Source organism: Macrotis lagotis, chromosome X (genome assembly GCF_037893015.1).
Source record: "Macrotis lagotis isolate mMagLag1 chromosome X, bilby.v1.9.chrom.fasta, whole genome shotgun sequence".
NCBI lineage: Eukaryota > Metazoa > Chordata > Mammalia > Peramelemorphia > Peramelidae > Macrotis > Macrotis lagotis.
In genome coordinates this window covers 533,949,602-533,976,003 of record NC_133666.1, presented here as the reverse complement: position 1 = coordinate 533,976,003, position 26,402 = coordinate 533,949,602, and the positions used below count along the sequence as shown (strand labels likewise).

At 33.0% G+C, this 26,402-nt stretch overlaps 1 protein-coding gene across 3 annotated transcripts in view; it reads left to right on the top strand.

Annotated features, from left to right (window-relative positions):
- The window catches only part of EXOC2 (exocyst complex component 2), a 234,013-nt gene that overhangs the window by 100,579 nt on the left and 107,032 nt on the right, over positions 1-26,402 (top strand). For all 3 annotated transcript variants that reach the window (XM_074199429.1, XM_074199428.1, XM_074199430.1), the window contains exons 10-11: positions 682-784; positions 8,296-8,414. In XM_074199429.1, coding sequence (XP_074055530.1) covers positions 682-784; positions 8,296-8,414 — 222 coding nt within the window. The remainder of the gene's footprint in view (positions 1-681; positions 785-8,295; positions 8,415-26,402) is intronic.

The window sequence follows — 26,402 nt, the reverse complement described above, 5'->3', positions numbered from 1 at the left end:
ACTAGCTTTAAGTAAAAAAGTGCACTTTCCTTCCCTGAACTAGAGACAGAGCACATTATATCTATAGTTCAGGGAAGGAAAGTTGTACAATTAGTTCTGTCACTATGGAAATAATTTAACATTTTCTTAATCATTTAATAGTTCTACTTGATTGTCAGAATGACTTTAAGTTGAAATCATTTAAATCCTCCAGTGCTAAATGTTAAGAATGCAAAATCAAAATAATTAGTTAAACTTTCACAGAACTTTGTCCCTAAAAAAAATAATAATCTATATATTTGTAACACTTTATGTTTTACAAAGTGCTATCACATATGCTATCTGATCCTCATCATACCCCTGTGAAGTGTTCAGGGAAAGCGGTTATATTATTTTTCCCATTTTCTGGGAAAAATGAGAAAGCTTTTGAATTATGATTACTCTCAAAGAAAACCTTTTTACTGGCTGGCCTCAATCTTAGATACTTTATGACAAAAGTAAAACCATATTTCTTATTCCTCTCTTTAGAAAACCATGTGCTTCTAAGGATTCTAGCCTTAAAAACAATTTTTTTAACTTAAGAAAGTTCAGTATAGTTCATAAGCTCTTTATATTGAATTTTCTTTATTAAATTGATTAATACATCTAAAACACACTGGAAAATTTCCCTGATATTAACTTTTATCTTTTGCTTTTTAATAGATTATGCTGAAGTTGAAACACGAATTGAAGACTTAAGAGAACTGCTTCTGGACAAATTACTTGAGACTCCATCCACCCTACATGACCAAAAACGATATATAAGGTAATCTTTTCTAAAGTACCTTAATTAACTCTGCGTGTGTTTATAGATGGAGATAAATATAAATAATCTGTGTGGTAGTAAGCAGAGCTTGGAAGCAGAATTTGGAAGAATTAGGAGACATATGTTTTCTTGAAATAGGAAACATTGGCAGGGAAGCATTGCCCAGCTAATAAAAATAGAAAAGTTGTGGGATCCTGATGTAGTTCTTCACCTTTTGGAATATTTATATTTTACAATGTTAATATGCTTTTTCTATATTTTACATCGTTAGCACACTTGTACATCTTTGGGGGTCGTATACATGTGCTTCATTTTTGAAGATGATGGCTCTCTTCTGGCTTAGGAAGGAAGGAAAATTGCCTATATATACCTAATATATAGGCCAGTTGGTTTCCTACCCCACTATGATTCCTTCATGTTATTCAGTCCCCCAACTTGAAAGCAGTGTTCTGCTTTATGGGCACCATATGACAGTGTTCTGTCATATAACTCAACTGGTTCTAGGTATGCCCAGAAATTCTTCATGCCACGGTGATGTGACATTGATCTCTGGTTGAAAAGTTTTTCTCAACACTGAACAGACATTTTAATGCTAGCAAAAGGCTAACCTCAGAAAAGAAACATGTTAGTGGTCAACCCAAAGGGAAATAAGATGCTTGCATGAGGAGGTAAACAATATAAAATGAAAACATGGACCAAAGGATCTCTAACATGATTAAGAAAATTAAAAGGAGTTAAGTAAAGGACTTAAGAGGCACCATTTGTGTGATTGTAATTTTTGTCTACATATAGAGACTGTAAGGTACAAAATATGTTTATTTGTCATAAGCATTTTTGTGTATATTGTCTTGTGGTACATTATGAATGCAATGTGTGTGTAAACATCTTGTCATCTCTTTTTGTTAAAAATTGTCATTCTTGGGGCAGCTAGGTGGTGCAGTGGGTAGAACACTGGCTCTGGAGTCAGGAGTACCTGAGTTCAAATCCAGCCTCAGACACTTAATAATTACATAGCTGTGTGGTCTTGAGCAAGCCACTTAACCCCATTGCCTTGTAAAAATCTAAAAAAAAAATTGTTATCCTGTGTTTAAGATTTAATGAAATAATAGAAACATAAACTAAATCTCATCCTTCTTTCCGTATCCCTCCTCCTTCAACTTCCAAAATTAAAAATTATTTAGACTCGTAACTCTTTTACTGAATTGAGGTGTTGCTCAATTTAAATTCATAGAATTTATAGAATTTTGTAACTAGAAAGAGCCATAAATATCATAGCCATCTCATTTTAGATAGATACATAGATATTTCTGTAGATATCTGTAGTTTGGGGCACAGCTGCCAACTTCCAGAGATCTCTAAATAGTAGCTAAAAAGAGTCTATCAGTGTGCATATCTTTTCTAAGAAGTTTTGTAATTCACAAGTCTTCCTACTTAGATTGACATAATATATTCTACACAGTATGAAAAAATTAAATGAAAATATAATAAGAGTAGCAATGGCAACTCTTAGATCATAGCATGTTTGATTTGCACAATTTATTTTCCATTTATTCAAGTAGTTTTAACAAAAAATGGTTGATCATAGAATCTTAGGTTTAGGAATAGAAAGAAACCATAATAGTCACCTAATCAATTAATGAATGAGGGGACTGAGGTCCAGAGAAGTTATGGCAGTTAGGTTGTATAGAGCACCAGACCTGGAGCCCTGAGATCAAATCCAGCCTCAGATACTTAATAATTTTGTCACCTTGAGAAATTTACTTAACCTGTGTTTGCCTCAGTTTCTTTGACTATAAAATGGAGATAATAATAGCACCTATCTCTCAGGTTCATTTTGAGAATCAGATGAGGTTATAATTGTAAAGTGTTTAGCTCTGGCACAAAGTCAACACCATGGAAATACTATGAAGTTATATTAGCTATTTCAGGTGATGCAGACTATGGGATGGAAAGCAAATGTCAAGACCTTACTGTATGCCAGACCCTGTGCTAAGTGCTTTGCAGTATTAATGATAATTTGACTGCTAGGTAGTGCAATGAATAGAGCACCAGCCCTGAAGTTAGGAGGATCTGAATTCAAATCCAGTCTCGTATACTTAATAACTTTGTAATCCTGGGCAAGTCACTTAACACTGATTACCTCGCATTCAGGTTTATCTTCAGTCATCCTGATTCATAACTAGCTGCTGGACCTAGATGATTCTGGAAAAGAAAAATAAGACTGGTGACTTAGCACAGCAACCCCTCACTCAAATTCAGTTCACATGCATGTCATGGCATCACATCCTTGGAGTCATAATCTTCTTCAAGAATGAAGGACAAATAACAACAACATAAGTGCTTTGCAAACATTATCCAGATAGTCCCTGCTCTCAAGACAAGACATATATTAATTTTCAATTCTTGTTGAATGGAAAGTCCAGATAATACTTAAATTCTGAAAGGAAAGTGACAGGGCAAGAGATAGGGCCCTGAGAATTCAGGAGGAAAGATGACAGGTCTAAGAGTAGGTTCAAAGATTGGGAAGGACGGTGAAGGCATGGAAGTCTGTTGTTGTTCCCTTAAGTGGCAGCAGATGATGCTGGTCTGTGACTGGGCAGGACAGTGTCACCAACTTATATATTTACAATTCTATACAAAATATATACCAAATGAATTTCTAGGGGCAGGAGGTGAGGGCATTAGTAATCCATGATAGAACAGGAAAGGTCTCATGTAGTAGATTCCATTTGAATTAATCTTTAAAAAAACAAACAAAAACCTTAGGTACTCTAAAGAAATGAGGTGGGAGTACTTTCAGTAATTGGAGATAATATGTGCAAAGGAATAGAGAGCCACATTGAAGTGTTACTTGTGAGGTGTAACAAGAAAACCAGTATAGCTGTTCTGTATACTCTGTGGAATAGTGAAAGGATCTTCTATAGTGAGAATTTCTCATGAGGATGAAACTCCAAATCAGACAATACGAGTTCAGGAAATACCTAGGAGTTCCATTTGGTTGGAATGTAAAGTAACTAGATGGTGCAGTGAAGTCAGACTCTTCTTCATGAGTTCAAATCTTGCGCAGACATTTATTAACTGCCTGACCATAGAAGAGGCAAGTCACTTAAACCTTATTGCCTCATTTTCCTCATCTGTAAAATGAACTGGAGAAGGAAATGGAAAGCCACTCCAGTAAATTTGCCAAGAAAATCCCAAATGGGATCACAAAGAGTCAAATACACTTGAAATGCCTGAACAACAAAGACTATACATTAAGGGGAATGATGTGAAATAATCTTACTAAACCTTACGAGCATAAGGTAGGGTACAGCCAATTTTGTGGAAGATATGAAAAGTTGTATTTTCTTCTCTAAGCAATATGGAGCCATCAAAGGTTTGTCTGGAAGGAAGTGACGTAGTCAGAACAGTCAATAAAAGAGTAATATGTCTAGGCATCTGTATATTAGGAAGTTTATTTTGGCAGTTGTATTAAGGGTAAATTGCAGATGAGAAAGACCTGAGACAGGGAGTCAGATTAGAAGACTGTTAAAATGAAAGCAAGAAATAAAGAGGAAACAAAGTAGGTTGGTAGCAAGTAAGTAGAGTTACATGGATGAATGTGAGTGAAGTTGTGGAGATAGATTCACAAGACTTGGTAAATGATAGCTTGCAGGGATTAAGAAAAAAAATGAAAAATTTCAAACATGGGAAGATGTAGTGGAAAGAGTACTAGAGTTGGAATCCAGAAGAAAAGTTCAAATCCTGCTTCCAACATTTCCTTGGCTATGGAAGCAGAAGTAAATCACTTCACTTCTGAACCTTAGTTTCCTCCCCATAAATGGATGTGGTACTTATCTCATGAAGAGATTTTGAAGATTAAATCAATTAAATTCTTCTCCATGAAGATTAAATAAAATAATGGATATGAAGGGCTTTATTAATCTTAAAAACATGGTTTAAACTCCAGTTATTATATGTTGAATCTTGAGATTCTTGAGAAATAGTTATTGGAAAATGTTTGGTATGATTCAAACAGATTTAAATAGTGTTTTCTTACACTTGTTTATCAGAGTATCTAATAATAAACTTACTGCTTATTTAAATTGCTCACATTGTACAAAAGTAAATGTACACTAGTAATTAGCTTACTAGAAAATTTTGAGCAAGAAGCAGTTTCCTGTGGTTTCCATGATAATACAGATCCACCCTAAAGCAGTTATTAAAAATTATAAAAAAATTAAATCTATTTAAAATAAAAGCAGATAAAGGAAAGAGAATTGGAAAGACTACCTACTTTTTCCTCCCACTTTTCCTTTAAAAATGTCTTTTTAAAGCAATATTTGATTTGAATTTATAATTTTAAAATAAATCCTATCTATACAGATACATATACATTCAAATATCTTATTTAAAATAAGCATGTAATAAAAGAAAGTTTTATTAGCAGGGTCAAACAAAAGATAGCAAACCTCCCCATGATCCCTCCCCCTCAATGTTTTAAATGTTTTAAATTTAAACATTAAATTTAAATCCTCTTAAAATTCAAATTTATTTTAGATTTTTAAGGACATTTCATGATTTTTGGATATAAAAATTCATTGATTTCTGTATTTTCAAGCATGTTGATGAATAGTAACTGGGAGATATATGCAGAGTTATACCAAAGATGGAACAGCATTCTGTTATGATGAAAAGAATGTTGGTCTTATTGTCAAAAGAAACTTATATTCACATCTACTCCTAACACTTACTTCTGGCAATTCAGTCTCACTTCTGGCAATTCAGTCACCTAACTTCATTTGTTAAATGAGGACCACTGAATTATAGTAAGGATCCAAAGATATAATGGATAGAAAGGACATTTTAAGCTTTAATGGACTTTATAAATGTTAGTTATTATTTTATTAATCTTATTCTTCTAATTTTTTTTTCATTGTAGCACAGATAGAAATATCAGGCACAAATCCATGTCCTGACATATTATTGTATATTGAATGTTCTAAGTACAGGGTTAGAAATAAGCTGCTTTTCAGCTGAATATCACTATCATTAACACTATATATTGTTAATATATTTAGAATGAAAAATAAAACTATTAAAAACTAAACATTATATTGTATTGCACAGCCACCAGAGAAATCACAAATTTCCTTTTTTTCCATTCATTTAGTTTTAAAAATAAAAGTAAATTGTTTTGCTTATAAATTTTTTTAACTACAAAAATCAAAAAGTTGGGGAATGGAATTTTTGCTAGACAGAGGAAATAATGTTTTTTTTTCCCCAAGACTGTTGTTGTTCAGATATTTCAGTTGTGTCTGACTCTTCATGACCCCCCTGGGGGATTTTCTTGGCAGAGATACTAGAGAGTAGCTTGGCATTTTCTTCTCCAGCTCATTTTACAGATGAAAAGAATGAGGCAAACAGGGTTAAATAAATGACTTGTCCAGAGTCACATAGTTAAGAAGTATCTTAGACCACATTTGAATTCAAGAAGAGGAGTCTTCCTCCATTGTGTTCTACCTAGCTGTCCTTTCCTAAATCTAGATTTGGCAAAAAATCTTCTTGGCAAAACATAGCTTCCATTAGGAGAATTATGAAATTACTATTTTACTTCCAAATGATAAAATAAAACAACCTTGAGGAGAGAAGAAAAACATAAAAGTTAATATCATAACTCTATTCAAGTCTCTTAATGTTGGGGTGGAAGGATAGGGGAGGGTGGCAAAACCTGACTGAAAGAAAAGAGATTGAATTGGATCTTGAAAGCCAGGGGACTATTTTACGGACACATTCTCTTAAACTGAATTCTGTGTGTGTGTGTGTGTGTGTGTGTGTGTGTGTGTGTGTGTGTGTGTGTGTTTAAAAATTTTTTTCTATGATTAGTTAGATAAAACTATATACCCTTTTAGTTCAACTTGCATATCTGCAAGCATAAAAGCAATCTGCATGTAGGTGATTAGAGAAAAGAGAAAGAAGGATGGGTCATTTCTAGAACCTGGAATGTATTGCAGCTTATGAAAGCAAACATATACCGTTTAAAAAATATTTCATGTAGTGGCCAAGAGCCCACCCTGACACTTACTTTAACTTACCCAGTAATGGAGATCTTAAAAATAAAACTTACTTGGCATGTTATATAGATCGAAGATTACAAAGGTCATTCCCAAATCTCACTTTTTTGAGTACCTATGACTTGTTTCCCCTATAAGAATTTTATTATAGCTGCTAACAGCAAAATGGACTTGTTTCAACTACCCACGTGAATGTAAATTGCTTTGGCTGAGTGATGACATAACCGTGCCCTTGAGAAGCTTGGGGAGATAGTACAAGAGCAAAGAACCCATTTTCTCCATATGTCAGTTTTTTGTTTCCCTAACTTAGGGACTGATGAACAGATAAAGTTCTATTTCCATTCACTATAAAGTTGCTATTATTATAAGCAGTAAGCTTTTCTGTGTTGCAGATGATGATCTAGTTTTATAAAATAATATTTAATAAAAAATATTCTGGAACATGTTATTTTTGACAAGATTTGGCTACTGCAGTACATTTTCTTTATTTCCTGAGGCTCTACCTTTCACATTTGTCTCCAAAAATTTCAGATAGCTAATATATTTTTAATTGTACTGCTTGATTTTTAAATTTTCACTCCAAAGGGGATTCTTAATATTTTGTTATTTTCTGAGTGAAATTAGCAATTCCTTTTTTAAAAATCTCCAGATACATTCTTTTCCATAGCTTTAAATGTGATATTGTTGGAAAAAGAAGACAGCTAAGTGATACAGTGGAGAGCAATGGACTAAGAATAAAAAAAGACCAGTTTAAATCTAGCTTTAAATACTCCTTGGGGCTAGATACTTCACCTTAATCTGTTTTCTGGCCTGTAAAATCAGGGGTTTGTTCTCAAAAGCTTCTGAGGTCCCTTCTAGCTTTAGTCTTAATCTAGTATCCACTGTAATCTATGATTCTTTTTCTCCTACCCACAAGTCATAGGCAATTTCTTGGAACTCAGAAACCTACTAATACTAATACTAAAACTGTGGCCAGTCTTCACTCCATGGTCAAAGGAACCTTATAAAATTCAGTGAGAGAATGCCATCTACTGGCAATTATATTTATTCCTTTCCAAGCTAGGACTTCAAAAGGCTTCAGTTTCCATCTACCTTCTCTAATGGTTTCATGGAAGAGAACTTAAAGTTTAATGCCTGTTAATAATGAAGAAACACTCTTTTATCTGAAATTAGATATAAAGATGATTTCACCCCTTTAATCCCCTTTCTAAAATATCATCAGCCCCCATTGACCTTCTTTATTATTCTGTAAGAGAAATTTGATTTGAAAGTATTTAAACTTATTTCATTAAAATAAAATTGTTAAAAATTAGGAAATGTATTTAATCAGTGATTTATTATTTTATCAAGGCTTTGTTTTCCTTTATGAACCTGAAAAAAATGTTTGTTATCCCATCTTTCCTGGTTTTTATTGATATCAGAATCCTAATCTATGTATATCTTGTTTTTCTTTTTTAGATATCTTTCTGACCTTCATGCTGATGGAGACCCTTCTTGGCAGTGTATTGGAGCACAGCATAAGTGGATCCTTCAACTCATGCACAGTTGCAAAGATAGCTATGTAAAAGACTTAAAAGGCAAGTATATTCCTTCTCCATTTGGTAAACTAATTCAGTAGTGTCCATTGAATGGTCTTTAGAGTGTTTAATTATTCAGGGAATGAATATTCAGTTTTTTGTATTACCTAATTTTCTTCTTCTGCCCAAGCTATTTTATCCTGGTTAACCCTTCTACCAAAGGATAAACAAAAGAATGGAAGATAAAAAAGTAAAATCTTTATCTATTAAATATTATGACTTACTAATAACTGATAAAAATATGCTAGGAAACTAAAACTTATTAAATAAGTTCATGAAGCTGATATCATTGGCCTCTTTTTTATAGATAATGAAAAGTCACAGGCTGTGTTTTATGATAGAATAGAGTGATGAGATTTAAACTGTAGCACACCTACTAGCTATAAGAACATGGACAAGTCACTTAACCTCACTGTGCTTTAGGCAACTCTCTGAAGCCATACATAAATTGCAATCTGTATGTGTTAAAGAATTTCCCACACCAGGGAAATCACATGTGCTTGTTGTAATGGAAAATTTAATGTTTATGACAAATCCCCTGTTTTATAGGTGAGGAAACTGAAGCTTAGTGAAATTAAGTGGCTAGCCCAAGGTAATCAGCTAGTGGCTCAATTACAAGGCACATGATCCTCAGTGAGAATCCCAGTAAGACTTAAGTCAAATATATTATTGAAAGAGGAAGTTTTCATTTGGTCTCTAGAGTTTATTTTGTTCCTTTGAAGTAAAAATATCTGATTAAGAATATCAATATATAGAATTTACAGTCAAAAGGATAAAAATAAACTTGCTTAATAGCAAAATATGTATTACATGTTATGTGTACTACTTTACAAAGTATGTATTACTGTTGACATTTCTCATACTAAATGGAAATCTTGTATTGCTGAACATCTTTTAAAAATGTTAGATTTTTATCTAGTTGTCAGATTCTAGGGATATGTGTACAATACTCACCACTGTTGATTTAGATATTACTAATAAGTAAACCAGAATTGTAATAAATGTTCATTGATTAGTTGCATTATGCTTTAGCATATTATACTTAGCAAATATTTTTCAGCATCTACACTAGAACCTAATGCTTTCCTCATTGTTTTGAGTGATGTAAATAAACATTGTCTATATGACATCTTTTTCCAAAGAGCTTACAGACTATTTGAGAAGATGATACAAACATGAAAAATTGATAACATAAGAAGAAAAATAGGGGGCAGCTAGGTGGCGTAGTGGATAAAGCACCGGCCTTGGAGTCAGGAGTACCTGGGTTCAAATCCGGTCTCAAACACTTAATAATTACCTAGCTGTGTGGCCTTGGGCAAGCCACTTAACCCCATTTACCTTGAAAAAACCTCAAAACAAAAAAAACAAAAAAAAAACAAGAAGAAAAATAAGGAAATTTATGATTAAATTTCAAATGAATGGTACACTGTAATGTAAAACTATCTGAACTTTTGTTACAAATTTACTTTTGATACTTAATTAAAACTCAAACATTAGTTACTTATTAATTCATTAAAATTCCTGCCATCCTCATTCCTTCTATTAGTGTTTTTGAAAGCCTGTTTTACCAGTTGGGTTTGGAGGGGTGGAGAATGAGGGATAGGCAGGCCACAAAATGTTTGACTCAATCAAAATTATCCATGGACCACAACTACTTGAAAACTATGCTATTCTAATTATTTCTAGAGGGCAATTAAAATTTACAGGATAAGAACTTTCATGTTAATTAATGGAGCTATACATTCTTTATATGTTAAAATCTTTCCTTCAACTTTAACATTCATCTCATATTTATCTCAGAAAGTTAGATTCAATAATATGGATACCATGACCTTTATTTACATTCTTTTATTATCCCTTTAACCCAAGTACTTCTCATGCCAGCAGAAACAGTCTTCTAGTTTATTTAGACCTACAGATAACTTCCTAACCTAATCTTAATTTTTGCTTCCTTATAGATTGGTTTGTAAATTTTGCATATATGTGTGTATATATATATATATGTGTGTATATATGTGTGTGTGTGTGTGTGTGTGTGTGTGTGTGTGTTTTCTAATGGGGAAAAAAGAAACCATGCCTATGTTCAAAGTTCCCTACCAAAGTCTTATGCCTCATGACAGCATGAAGGTCCTAGCAGAGTACAAGTTATTAGCATGTCTTACCCATTGAGAAGGGCATTAAGCATAATAATCCTGAAGATAGACCATGTAGCTGACATTCAGAAACCAATTTGGCTATGTTCCATGTTATGTGAAGGGTGACCACCGGGGAGGAAATTATTTTGTCCTCTAGGAAATTATCTGCTAACACCAGGTAGGTTTGTGCTCAAAATTAATGAAAAGGAGAACCTGCAATAGAAATCACATATCCTTGAAGTATTCAGATATGAGATTGGAATCATGCTCATCTAATGGAGGAGACAACATACCAACAACTATGTACAACCATTTTTTATGACTAGGATATAATAAACAGGGAAGGTATCAGAACCAAGAGGGATTAGGAATTGAAATTTGAGATGGTATTTAAAGGAAACTAAGCAAAACAGGGGACAGGGAGAAGGGAGAGCATTCCAAGTATCAGGTAGAGCCAGTGAAAATGCTCATAACAGGAGATGGACTGTTCAAGGAACAGAAAAGAGATCAGTATCATTGGATTGAGGAGTACATGTTAACATATAATGTGAAAGAAGACTAGAAAGCTATACTACTTATGAAAGGCTTTGACCAACAAATTTTTTTTGGTTCTGGAAGTGATAGTTATCCATTGGAATTTATTTATTCATTTTTTTGGTTTTTGCAAGGTGATGGGGTTAAGTGACTTTCCCAGGATCACACAGCTATGTAATTATTAAGTGTCTTAGGCCGCATTTGATCTCAGGTCCTCCTGATTCCAAGACCAGTGCCCCATTGCATCACCTAGGCACCCCTCCATTGGAATTTATTGAGTAAGACAGATGACATATTTGGAAGGATGCTTTAGGGAAATTACTTTGGAGTCTGAATGGAGGGTGGATTGGAAGGAAGGAAAAGGTCTGGGTAGAGTTGAACTGGTTCACCAAGGGTTCAGGATGGGGGAAAGGATGAGAATATGGCTAGTACAAAGATGACTTATGATTTGGGAGAAAAGTGAGGGGTCAAGGGATTCAAGGTCATGTGTTGAATAAGAGTGAGGTTTGGTATTAGACATCAGAAGCAGAGGCAGAAATCTAAAAGATTGTGATCAGAAAGAGAGGTTTGAGTTTATGAACTTGGAAGTGGTATATTTGTATCACTGATAACTAGATCAAAGAAGGTATGACCATTTTTGTGTGTGACTAAGATGAAATGGGGGAGAAGGTCACAAGAAGTTAAAAACTGATTGAGAACCTAACTGGTAGAAATTAGGGTGTTCGAGGAAGTATCAATATGCTTGTTAAAGTCCTCTAGTATGAAGGCAGGAATTGGGGAAAAGAAAAAGGTTCAAGATTCATTGAGGAAGCAAGAAGACTGTCTTAGAGCTCTTGTAGCTAGCTAGATTTTTATTGGGTGGCAAATGTAAATTTGGTAGACCTTAAAGAAGGAAAGATTACTGAATATTAGTAGGAGACAAATCTGGAAGTTGCAGCAGGAAGCAAGGAATATTCCAACTTCCAAGCCTCTAACAATGCTGTAGAGGAGAATGAAAGTGCATCTAGTTTGAGAAAGGGTGGCCAAGGGAGATTTATCATCCAGAACAACTTTATCATCAGGACTGATAGCCAGAAAAAGGAGTGGGAAAGGAAAAAATTTAATTATGTTCTCTTTGCCTTCACATAATTAAAAGAATAACAGGCACAGTAAGATATTTGTTCATTTAGTTAATTATTCTTTTATTCAACAAGTTTTAAACAGTTAATAATTGTGCAAGGCTCTAGAGAAGATGCAGAGATAAATGAGACATGGTCCTTTCCTTCCATGTGTTTATAATCTAGTAGGAAGAAATATACTCTATGCATATATAAATATAATGCAAATTATGATCAAATAACTATGTAAAACAAAATGTTATATAATCAGTGATGGGTTATACCCAGAAACATGCACACAGATAATTATGTTAGATATGTGCATAAAAGAAATTTTTAAAAAAATACCATGAGAGTTTCAAGAAAGTAAAAATTACTTCTACATTGATTAGGGGAGAGAAAAAACAGCTATAGAGAAGGCTTCATGCAGAAGTTGATATTTGAGCTAACTCTTAAAGAATATACCTTTAGAGGACTTGTGCTAGAGACCTCGAACATTCCAAAAGCATCCTAAAGTTCCAGTCCCTTAATTTTTCAGATAAGAGTATCTAGTCATAAAGTAACTTGTTTAAGATCAAAGTAGAATAGTAAGGACTTGAACCTAGACTGATTTTCTTTTGTTACACTGTATTGCCTCTTCTCAGTGCTACCTCTTTCAATTATTGTATAGTCTTAGAATTTAGACTTTCACTTGGTCCTTCAGGGCTTTTTATCAATTCATCCCTGTTACATATATCAGGAGTATTAATCAAGGAAAAAAGCAATAATTAGAACTTATGCACATAAAATGTGTATATTCAAAATGTGTAATATTCATCAAATGAAAGGAAGTTAGAAGGCATCCAGGATAATAAAAGACATACTATGTAAAGTTTTATCCTCCACTCACTAGCACTGAAATGTTTGGGACATAGACCTGACTATTATATGATTTAGGTATGCTCGCTGGTTTTTAATCTGTTCAGTCCACATTCAGAGATGGCATGATACACTTTGCTGCGTGCTTGCTCTATTTCTTTAAATTGATTTGGAACTTCCTTTCTGTTAAATTCTACCCACAGGTGGTTAAGAATGATAATGACTGGGTAAAAAAGGCAACTACTTACTCACACAGCTCACCCCTTAATGTTGATAGATAGCATTTTACCTTTCTTCTAATAGAATTTACCTCTATTAGTAAGCTGGATCCATTTGGTTTTACTTCAAGGCATCCAAACTGTATTCTGGTCAAATTTTAGAAAGAAGTTGAGTTGAAGTACTGTAACCTAAGAAAGAGACAGACAAAATTGTTTTAAGTAAACTGCCAGCAGAACAATGGTTAAGAAATTAGACATCCCATCCTCATGGATTAAAATATTTACAGGGATAAAATACTTGAAGCAGGGAAAGTTTTGGGTTTTTTTTGGTGTCTAAGCAAGTTGATCATTATGAATCTAATTAACCTATAGAAACCAAAAATGTCTTTACATGGTGAGGGGCTTTTTTTAGAGGGAAATGTTAATTTTCTGGTCTTTAGAGAGAATTTCTTAAGCAAAGAAAGTGATAGATTTTCACTGTACTCCATTAAAAGCTCCTTTCTTCAAGAAAGATTCTTTTGTATATGAAGCTCTGGCTGTAGAGGGTTGGGTCAAAAGGTTGTTATTTTCATGAACACTGCATTAGATCTTTCTCTAGGTTTCAATTTTTACAGTAATAATATACACTGATCCTAGCAGATGGTGCTCTTCATATTATAAACAGTGGGCCAAAGCACTGAAGATTAGTATTGTACCTTAAACACACATTGACATTAATCACCAAATATTCCTTATCACTCTTCAGATGAATCACTGAATGTGATGTGTGTGTGTGTGTGTAGCTCAAAATTTGATACTCTGTTTTTGAGAAGTGGAGGCGGCATTTAAATAAAATTACTGATTTTAAGGGAATGAAATTTTGACTTTTTTTCCTCTCTTGAACTGTTAACTATTCTTCTGTTAAGTTATACTACTTTCAGAGCAGACCTGTTCCTGTATTGTTGCTCCCAGAAAAGTTTTACCACCTTATAAGAAGTGATTTGTCTCTTAAAATTCCTGTGAAACAAGTCCAAAATTAGACTAAGGCCTCCGCTTTTCCTGCCAGGAAAAGCCTTTGGTTAACCCCCTACTGACATTCCCAAACAGGATTTTTAAGGGTGACCTTCAAAGGTGTTTTTTACTTTGTTCTGAAAATGAGTTTAACACTTAGAATGTATGGTGGATATACCTAATAACCTAAAGAAAAGGATAGAGGAGTATTTTAAAGTATATAAAGTAGTTTAATTGTATATCTTTTTTTCTCTTAATCTCCCTAGTCTACTTGTAACTAATTAGGTATTTAATTATGATTTCCAGCCAGAAAAAAAAATATTTTTAAGTTAGGAAAGTTTAGCAGAAAAAAAGAAAAATAACTCAAGTTCATAGAAAAAAATTATTTGCTGCTGTGTCACACCTGAATAATTTGTTTTTAGTTTTGAAGTAGAGAGGAACCAAGAGTAAATTTTATAGAAACAAGCACATTGATAGGAAAGTCTTACAACCTAATTGTATTTAAAATCATACAGCATGAAGAACAATTGGTTACTGAAAAGCAAATAACTCTAACATGAAAAGGGCCTAAAAATAGAAATAAACTATTTTAAAATAGTATTAGAATAGATTTCTATTGAATCAGCATCCTAAGATAATGTTAGTTTCCCATCATATAAATCATTTAACCTTATTTGCCTCTTGCTATTTAGAGAAACTGTTACAGGTTTTCATGTGCACCTATGTATAGATTATAGATTTTTCCTTTGGGATCTTATTTTTTGATAGGGATAATAGAGAAACTGCTTTAGAATTCTTTTATCACTATAAAGAAGTGTTAGAGAAATGGCTTAGATTTGACTGCTGTAATAATTTTAAGTATTAGCAGATTCATGCAGCATTGAAAATATTGCTATAGTCAAAAGGGCAATGGAAATCTACATTTTAAAAGTTATTTCCCTATTGATGTTTACATAGTCATTCAAACACACATATGTGTTTGTATAAATATATATATATACATATATATATATAATTTTCTAATAAGCTGTGGTGCGGCTATAAGCTAATTAAGTACTTGTAGGAAGCTTACTTTTTTGAGGATTTTTCTTTTTAAGTTTCTTCTTCATTCTCAAGTGAATTTTTTCATTGCCATATGTAACCCAAAGATTGGTTTGAAAGAAAAAGTAATGGCACAGCTCTATAGAAATACAAATAGTGTTCATTTGATTTTTAAAGCATTTTTCAATGTGATACAGCTTCAGGAGAATATTGTTGCCAGGGGCTAACAATTTCTTTGGTAATAGTCATATTGTTAGGATAGATACTATAGTGCACAAAAGTCCTGTTTAAGCAATATTACTTTTTTACCTTTTGTTATATTACTACAAAATATTTTTAAATTATCTGTATTAGTTGGAATGGGGAAAGTTCAAATCTCAAAATTTCAAATTTCAAAAAATTCCATTGGCTTACTTTAAAATTTTATGAAAGATGGGAGACCTTAATGCTTCATAATTGTTTGTGCTGATATCTAAAAAATTTTTTAAATTTCTGTTAAAATTTTAAGGGGAAAATAAGATAGGGATATGATAGTTACAAGGGAATTTTAATTGTTTTCATATAATACTTCCTGTTGCATTTTAATGTGCCATTTTCTTTTATCTTCATTTATCACTTAGTACCTGTCATTCTTAACCCTACTCCAAAGGTATCCTGAATATAGTAAACCTTCCCATTCTAATAGTTTATTGATTCCATTCCATTGTCTGTTTGAAGTTTTATATTGTCTATTCAATAGAATAGTTTTTTTATACTATGATAAACTGATTGTGTCATAAATGAGCCACATGTGTTGCAGCGGTGTTATTGATAGTGAACGATTGCCTTTGGAAAATGAAATAGAAAGGAGCAGAAGCATGATTGTGAACTGGGAAAATCTAGTTGAAAAGCCTTGATTCATTTCTCATCTCTAACACCAGTTTCCTTTATGTACCTACCTCACGGGACTCTTGTGAGGTTCAAATTTAATAATGTTTGTAAAGTGCTTTGTAAAGCTAAAAGTGCTATATAAATGTCAGCTGTTTTTTTTTTAAACCGGGAATTTCATCCTCTGTCCCTTGCATTGTATTTCACTTAAATATTCCTCTAATAATTTCAGATCTAGGCCTTAGGAAATGGTGCTCCTCTCTACTCCTGTTTCAATGGATATTTGGTTTTCTAGAAGTTTTCTAGTTCATCCCAAATGATCTCTTTTCCTTTTTTACTAAAGAAATTAGATATTTTGTTCCAATTTTTGACAATTTACAAGTCTCCCTTTCAGTTATAGTACTGCCCAGATTATCATTTTTGCCTTTCCCTTTTTCATATAAGCAATAGGTGGCATTCATATTATAAAAAATAATTGATTTTAAACCTGTATTATAAAAATAAATGTTTATCTTAATAGAGAAATACAATTATAAATACCTCACCACCACTAGTCACTTGTCTACGTTAAGTATTAAAGTGACTTCTAGTTATACTGTGTTGCAAGCTAACAATTTTCAGATACAGAAAATAGCAAAAAAATCCCTCATTTAACTTTTTTAAAAAAGGTAATTCTTCTCTACCAGTATCCTTTTATCAGTTGTATTTGTAAAAGACTAGTAACTTAAATATCAAATCCATTTTTAGATGCTCTATAATATATGACTCATTGATATAGCTAGTTGACAGGTTACAAAGCCTTTTCACCTGTTAATCTCATTTGACCCCTAAAACAGCCTTTGGTGGTTGGTAGTGCAAATACTGTGTTGACAGATGAACAAACTGCAACTCAGAAGTTAAATGACTTGCCCAAATATACTCAGCTCAGTTAGCAGCAACACTAGGCCCAGAACTCTGGGTTTCAACCTCCAGGCGAGTGTTTTTTCTCTGCTGACAGCTGCTGCTTAATCAGGGAATTTGATTGAGATTTCTTTACTTACTGCTTTTATATCACTTTCAAATTCTATTCACCTTGAAATGAAAGGTCTATCTCTGCTAGATCAGGCAGTCAAGCAGGACTTGTGTCAGAATGAAGGGCCTTTCCAATTTGTTATGCTAGCAGCTGGTTCTTTTCTATTGCTTTAGCTTACTGTACATCTGGAAGAAGACTTGTTGCAGCTGGGAACCATTTCATGTCTAAACCACATCCCCTATCCTTAGTATAAGTATTTTTTGACAGTGAATGCCAAGCATATACTTAATTGTAGTTATTAATTGATAAATTTAAAGTATTAACCACTGCACATAACTTGGATAACTTCATACTTTCTGTAGTTATTTTCCCCTGTTCATACAGATCTTTTTCATAAAATTATTACAAGTTTAAAGTTGTAAGTAGTTTGGCATCAAGTTAATATCAGAAGATGTGTCATAATGATTCTGATCAACATTTAGGATGATAGATGGTGTTTTCAGGTTTTAGCGACTTTAGCATCACATGTGAAAACTAGTTGCATTTTTTAAAACAGTAAATATTAATTCAAAATATATTTTATTGCATTGTTAAAAAATATATGTCTGGAACCTAATAAGTGAGGACTCTTTTCATTCTTCCCAAAGTGAAGGTTCCTTTAGCACCCACACATCAAATGTGACTCTCTTCAATCCATTTAGATAGAATGATTTCCTTTAAATTAAGGAAATGTCCCAGCTGTTACACCCTGTCACAGTTTTTTAAATATATAGAGTCATAAGATCAAACAGAGCAACAGTTTTATCTGTTGACACAGGTTTAATTTGGAAGGGAATTTATAATACTCTCTCTTGATTTTTTTTTTCCTACTTTGGTGTTCAGATTCTTATATGTGGTGCTCTTGAAAGGAATCTTATCCTGCCTGTGTCAGTGCAGGCTCCAGGCACTGTGTGTTTGGTCAACAAGCAACAGTGGGTGGTCGGACTCTAGCACAGGACAAGGGCCCGCTGTGCACAGGAAAAAATGTTCAAAGGTGTTTAAGGGTGGTAAGGAAGTCTGCTGCCCTTCAGAGAGTCCGGAGGCTATGGATCAGTGTTCCCTCTCACTATTGTAGACTGTGAGAAAACTTGCTGGAATAGACATGAAGGATGAGAAAATACAGTAAACTTATTCACCTGGTTTCACATATGCAGAATTCTCTTAACAAATATCTATTTTACCCTTCACATTGTATGTAAACTGTTATACAAACATTGTTTAGTGTTTGAGTTTTTGAATGGATAAAATTCTTGCAATTTTAGTTGAATACTGACTTGTCAATAATGTGTTCTATTGCAATTCTAGGTTCAATTATCATTCTTTTTAAAACCCCACTTCCACAGAATATTGAACTTGACACTTTACATTTAACCTTTAATCTAACTAGAAAATTCATTGTTGTATAGATGAACTTCAAATATATTTTCATGCAAATGGTCCGGGTTAAAAAATGAACATGTAGAACTTCTAACAAGAATTTATTTTCTTTCAAAAGAAATAACATGAAATTTAAATAAATGAGTTGTTTTTAGAATTTGCCTTTTTTTCCTTTGATGAAGTAATTGTTAAAGATAATTTCATTAATGTTCTAAGTAAAATGCAAATATCTTTATTAAAGCACAATTTTTATTAGATGTTTGTGTACTTTTCTTAAAAATGATCTTTTTTTTTCTTCTTTCTATGACTTTCTAAACCTTTCTCTGGAGCATATGTATACAGAAACATAGAAACATGTGTGCTTATATTACCACCATATAGAACCAAAAACTGCATTTTGCCAAAGTAAAAAAGAAAAGCTATTAACCATTGTTCACAAGAAAACCTATCATAGTTATCCCTTTTTAATGAAAAGACCTATTGGTAAGATTATCTTTAGTTTGAAATTTTGATGAAATAGTAACATAAATGTTGGGTTTTAGTTTTAGTATTTATATTTGGGAGGTAAAATTAATATTTCTTAGAATTTAATTTTCATAACTTTTGTACACAGACAGTAGAATTTTAGAACTATAAATAGAAAAAAATCTTTAGTCCAAGCCTCTTAGTTTAGAAAGTTAGACTTCTCATCAAAAATTTTACTTAGAATCTAATATTCATCCCAGTTTCAATACTATTTTCAGATAATAAAGCTTTCAGATTTTATCCAAGTAACACTTGCCAACTAATAATCCCCTTTAGTAGCTTATTATACTTGGTCTATACAATTTATCTTAAAATTAAAGAATGATAATCTTATATTCACCATCATGACATCTGTCATCTCTTCTACTTTAGTCTTTATTTCTAAAATATTTTGTACCTCCATTTTAGCCTTAAGGCAGAGGTTTTTATATTCTCATATAAACTTACTAATAATATTTTCAATAAAAAAATTAGGGCAAAATAAGCATCTTTTCCTTTTTATCCTTAAATGTTTCTGAACATGTTTAACCTTAGAAGGCTTAAGTTTGAAAGTTGAAAGTTGAAAATTTCTCTTCACAATAAAATTAAGTAATTTTCCTTTCTTACCTTCCCCAAGAACAGATTTCAAGCACAGAGTCTAGGCAGTTGCATAGGCATTTTTTAGTGGAAGAATGAAAAATTAGAGTATTTTATTAAGATTATATAATATGTAACCACTTTTCATGTTCAAATGGGTTCCTTTATCCATTTTAGAAACAACTCTCAAAGCAATAAATTTATCTTTAATTTGATTTCAAAACCACTCAATTACTCCCAATGTTGTTACAAAGATAACATTAAAAGCCAAAAATAAATTTCTAATAACAACTTTAAATTGACCCATGTTACCCATAAAATGCCCTCCTCACTTAGTATGTCTCACATAGTGTTAAGTTAATGTTTCTACGAGAAATGTTAGCTTTGCTAATCTAATTGAATACTGCTCTAATGCTGTGTAAAATAGAAGTATAAAAGATTTTCCAAGAAAGATACCCTATTTATTATTATTATATACAATAATACATGTAAACTATATACATTGTTCTGTAATATGGATAATCTTTTTATTTCAAAGGGTTTTTAAAATCATATTATTAGATCCAGATCTCTTGGTTTTATGATAGAGGCATTCTTAATATCAAATAATTAAATTTTTTGAATTGTTGAATAATGAAATAAAGGGGAAATATACAAATGATGTGAAATTTTTCACCATTTCCTGATTTTTGCTAGCTATCAGAACACTTTTTTTTATCAATGAAGTGCTTCTGATGGCTTTTTTTCCCATCTTTCAGAAAATTAACATTTGGTATGCCTTCCACCAAACTATATTTGGAATGAATGTTTGGCCTGGGAGGTGAGGAAGATAAATAGTATATTCAAAAGAGTTAAAAATAGAATAAATTTATACATCTTACTTTTATTACAGCAAGAAATTCAAGTATAAAAGTAATGTTGGTGGAACCATTATTTTTTTTTTTTAATAAAAAGGGCACTTTGTGAGCTTAACTGTTCAGAGACAGAAATTGGTATTTGAATGAGTTCATTTTCTAACATTGGAAAATTCAACCTGTTGTTTTCCTTTAAATTTTTGTTCCAGTGAGAGAGAATAAGATATCAAAGAAGAAAACATTTCTAAGTTGATTCTCACTGTTTGATTTTCAGGGCTTATGAATTTATGTGTGGTGTTGAAGCGCTATCTCCTGGCCAGTCAGAACAAAATATGTCTTGCTAATGTATTCCAGATGTTTATTAGTCCTGAGGGTATATGTGCTGTTCTAGTTCCCTGCTGCTATGTTATACTTGCTTGTAATGCTAGACAACCAATTAAGAAATTAGTTCGTATTAAACTTTCTTTTGCTGATCAGAAAACTGATGATGTGTTTCCTAATAGAACAAGAGAGTATTCTTCATATAATCTTTGTTATTAGGAGAACTTTTGTCCTTTTAACTTCACATTTTCAAGTATACTATTTCAGCTTAATATCAGATCATTTAAGTTAAGGTTCTAAAAATGTACATTATAAATCTCAGCATTATTTCATAATCTAATTTTTTGAAACTAACTATGTACAAGGGACATTTGTGTTCAATTCTGCAAGAATATCCTAAGTGCCTACTATGCATATAAAACTATTGAAGCTGAACATATGAAGACAAAAAATGAAATATTTTTTGACAGGGGAGGGTGGGAGTAATTAGTGGCATATTTCCAGAAGCAAAAAAAAAAAAGTGAAATGAACACTTATTCTTAGTGGAATGTAAATGTATAAAACTAATGGTTGATACACATTATGAATATAATAAATTGCAAAATGCTACAATATGGAAAACATCTCTTGCTACCCTGGTAGATAATTATTTAAATCCTTATGATTTTCTACAGATTACCCCTCAAGTTGTTTAATTATAAGTTTTGAGATTACACTATGCACATTTAAATCTCTGTTCCTTTGTAGCAGTGATTTCTCCAAGCTAATGATGATAAAAGATCTGATAGGTCAGTAGTCATTTTGTACAATTTACATAATTTATCTGTTTTCTTTAGTTTTCCTAGATTAGGTAAAAAGCAGGTCCATTTTTCCCCACAAAATATATCTATTTAAAATACAACTGTTTTATATAATTCAAATTTTAAAGAGACATAAAATAAAAGCTATATTGGCAAAGTTTCAGAATAATGGCCATTACTTTTCTGAGTTATCTGAATTTTTTCAGCATAGATTTCAAGGTGAAGTGCTCATAAGTAAACTGCAAATAGGACTAGTCATAGTTGAAATGAAGAGGATTAATTTATCAGCAGAAGGGTTACCCAAAATTGCAGAAGCTAGGGAATGAATGACTTGGTTCTCTAAGACAATCTGTATTTCCATCTATTTGGACCATTTCTAGTTCTTAGCAAGCCAAATAGATAAATAACAGAGAAAGTACATTTAATACACTATGTCTTATTCTTTTGTTGGGAATGCTCTTTATTATTTGTAATTTATCTAGTATCATGAGGTATAGCATATAAATCAATATGAGAATTACACATTGCTTTCTACTAGCATTTTTTTAAATAGTAGAATGTAAGCTCCTTGAGCCTAGAGTACAAAATAACTATTTTTTGGTCTTTGTATTTACAATACCTAGCCTATAGTAGTTACTTAATAAGTGCTTATTTTATTTGGGAATTTCCCCATTAGAAAGGGGTTCAGAGATCATTCAGTCCCCCTTATTCTCTATCTTTCTTGTGAACATGAATCTTGTCTGCAATATTCTTGAGAGACCTTTCTCTTTGCTTAACATAATCATTCAAATGCAGACTTATCATCTTTCACCTGGATTATTATAATCATCCAGTTGGGTCTCTTAACCTTAAGTCTCTCTCCTCTCTAAACCATCCTCCATATAGTTACTAAAGCAATATTTCTAAAGTACTGATATGACTGTGTTACTTTCTTGCTCCATAAACTCCAGTGGCACACTGTTGCTTCTTTGATTCAATACAGTTTTCTCTTTTTTTGACATTTAAAGCCCTCTACAATATGACCTTAACTTACTTTTCCAGTCTTAGTGCTCCCTTTCACATACTCTGGGATTCTGCCAAAATGACCCAACTGTGCCTTTGTATAGGCTCCCTACCATACCTGAAATTCATTTTCTTATTCTGCCTCTTAGAATATCTAGTTTCCTTCAGGGTTCATCTCAAATTTACCTGGGGCTTTCCCCCTTTCCCCCTCAGGAACTCCCCACCAAAATGATCTTTTATTTATTTTTTACATGTATATATGTTGTTCCCTATCCACCCCATGCCTCTTAACTCACTGTATTCCCCTTGCCCAGCTAGGTGCCTAGCAAATAATAGATGCTTAATGATTTTTTGATTATTTGAATTGACCATTCTGCCACAGGGTGAATACTTCCAGTGCTGGGAAGCTCACTGTACCTAAACGAAATTCTAGTTTTGAACTAATATTAAGATGTTCCTTCTGGGAAGACAAACTATTTTAGTGTAATTTCTACCCTTTAGAGCTATTTATGACCTCTGGACCAAGAAAAAAAGAATAGAGAAAATTGATCCTTTGATTTCATTGGTATAGGGAATTTCCAGATAAGAAAACTTCCTCTACCAATGCAGATCAGCAACATTTTTGCCATTTATAAAATTGTCTGGAGCAGGGGGAAAATAAGTAACTTCTTTAGGGTCCAGCTGAAACCAAGTCTTCCTGGCTCCCAGGCTTACTCTATCCATTCTGTCACATTGCCTCTCCTAATACTTCAGATAGTTAAAGACAACACTTATGCTCTATTAAGCTGCTCTCTTCTAGGCTAAATATCCCAGTTCTTTCAAACTTCACATGGCATGGTTTTGATTTCCTTCACTCCTTGATCTAGTTGATTCATTTATCAATTAAACTTTGAAAAAGTGGTACCCGAAACTGAACACCAGACTCTCAATAATATCTAGACTGACCAGGAAGGAGGCTGTCTCCTCTCCTGTTCTAAACCAGAGAAGAAGTTGCCAGACTATGGCCCTGGGGCCAAATCTGGTCTTCAGCCTGTTTATGTACTTCCTGTACTAAGAGCTAAGCTAAGAACAGTTTTTATACTTTTAAATATAATAAAGCTTTATTTAAAATGTCAAAAATAATGCTTAACCAGGGCTTCAAATACAAGTACTAGACTGTAGTGTGCTATACATGTGTATTTTTTTTAAATGCTGCTCATGATCACACAGTTTAAAAAACTTGTCTCAAAGCCTGGAAGAGCTGAGTTCAAGTCCAGCCTGACATCTTTTAGACATGTGATCCTGGTCAAGTCTCCTAATTTCTCAATATTCCAAGCAGCTAAGTAAGGGTTACAAGTTGCTGAGCAGTTATCGATCTTCATTGATAGAGAGAGTTTCCTCATCAGTTCCCAAAACCAGTGAAATCACATGCCTGGTTCAAAATATCACATTGCTGACTCTTGTATTTACAGTCCACTGAAATGCCTAGGTTGTGTTTTTAATTTTTTAAAATATGAATTGGTTTCTAGTTAAAATTCTTGCCTTTTGTACCTTTTTTGTTTGTTTTTGTTTTGTTTTGGTCCCAATCAGAGAACTGGTTAGAAAGGTTGATCACTTTGGGACTGAGCAGTCAGAGGATAGACATTTCAAGCAGAAAGACTAGCTGAGCCTTAAACCTGACCTACTTCACTGGTTGTTTTGCTAGAGGCAAATGAAATCATATTTTCAAAGTGCTTAGTTCAAGCACTGGTACAGAGTAGGGGCTTACTCACTGCTTTTTCCCTTCCCTAAATTTTCAGGAAAGACCTTCATTTTGTTTCCTTTCAGATCTTTCATGTCATATGCATGCAATGCTCAAGCCATCTGCATATTATTATACACAGCATAGATTCAGAAAATATGTGGATTCAAATTCAACTTGATATATAATAGCTGAGAGACCATAAGAAAGTCACTTTATTCCTCTTAGTATCTGTTTCCTGATTTATGAAATAGTGGTCATAATACCTTCTATGAAGTGTTGAAGAATCAGTGTATATAAAGCCCTCAGCAAACCTTCCTTACATGTTTATATTGTGTTTTGAACCATTTTTAATTTCATACTAATTAGGAGCAGTCATGGATCTTATTGTGAAATCTATCTGAGACATCATACAATCCGTGTAATATTAATTAAAGAGTGAGCATTTTTGAAACACCTTCTATATGCCAGGCCATTTTGTTAAACTCTTGAGCTACAACTCCCATCTAGAGTGAATATGTTCTTCCATGGCACTCAAAAGGCTAAATGCCAAGAGACAGACAGAGAGAGAGAGAGAGAGAGAGAGAGAGAGAGAGAGAGCACAATCTCATGCTTTATGCTTCCATCAAGGTCAGCAGTTAGATCATCAACTAGATATCAAGATTGTATGCATCAAGTAATTTTATATGATCATAACAAATGCATGGAAGACCCCTATTGGAGGAGTACTTCATAGCTTTTTCTGGTTCTTATCATTTCTTATGTGGGGGGGATGGTGCAATCAACCAATAGTGATAGGTCATAATCTCTGTTTTTTCAACCATGTGACACTAGGATTTGATTTAAGGATAATTTCTGGAGCATCCACCTTCTTCCATCTGGGTGCCCAGATACTCTATAGGTCATCACCTACTCAAAACAAAAACTCATGAGTCCTACCTATATATGTTTTTACCAAAAGGCACTTAGTCTCAAATGAAATATATATAATCAAACACTGTAGTAGCAAATAAAGCACAGTAAAAAAAAATTTCTCCCCCTCCTGCATACTTTCCCCCAATATACTATACTCTAATGACTTGTAACCAGAAGGTATGCATGCAAGAGTACATATAAAGAAAGCTATAGTAGCTCACGCTATTGATGCTGGCTAGAAGCTGATATTTTTCCAATTTCATCACCTTGTTTTCTACTGATTTCTTTTGAGTATGCATCTCAGCTTATCTTTCAGTAGCTCCCTCTCTGCTGAATCATCTCTTGGGTGTGTGGTTGGCAAGGCTCTGCTGCCATCTGTAGGACTTCAAAGCCTGATGCTATTCTATTATATGTTTGGAAATAATAACAACAATAATAAAACTATTATTATTATTATTATTATTATTATTATTATTATTATTACTGTAGCAACTAATGTGTACTTATGATGTTCCACATACCATGCTGTGTTTTACAATTCTATTTCATCTAATAATAAAGTATTATTGAAGTGAGACATCTCCCTGACAAGAAGAGCTACAGTTCTTTTAACACAGAACTAATTGTAGGAATAAGTTTTGCAGGCCTTCATATGTATAATTGGGATCACATTTGTTGCCTTCTCAGTGGAAGGGGGGAGGGACAGGAAGGAGAGAGAATTCAGAACTAAAAATAAAAATTAAGAAATAATCCATAGCCAGTGCTGTGAGTCTCCACACCCAGCCAGACAGCCAACAAAAGTGAAACGATTCTTCTTTTTTGCTACTTATTCCAAGTCTATGGACCTGGACAACTATTTCAGGTTTATGTTAGAAAATTGATTTTTATTCCTTTTGTATCCTGTTGCTGCAATTCTTCAAAAATCTCTATTCAAAAGTAAATCTATGCAAAGTGAGTCATGCGAATGAAATTGGGGGAAAAGAACTAATTGAAGAAGTCAAAACCACCTCCTTCTACTGAACCCTCTTGCTGACATTTTTACCTTAATTATAGATTTATCCTGGGCACAAATCTTGCTGATTCTCTTTTACCTCCATCCAATACAGA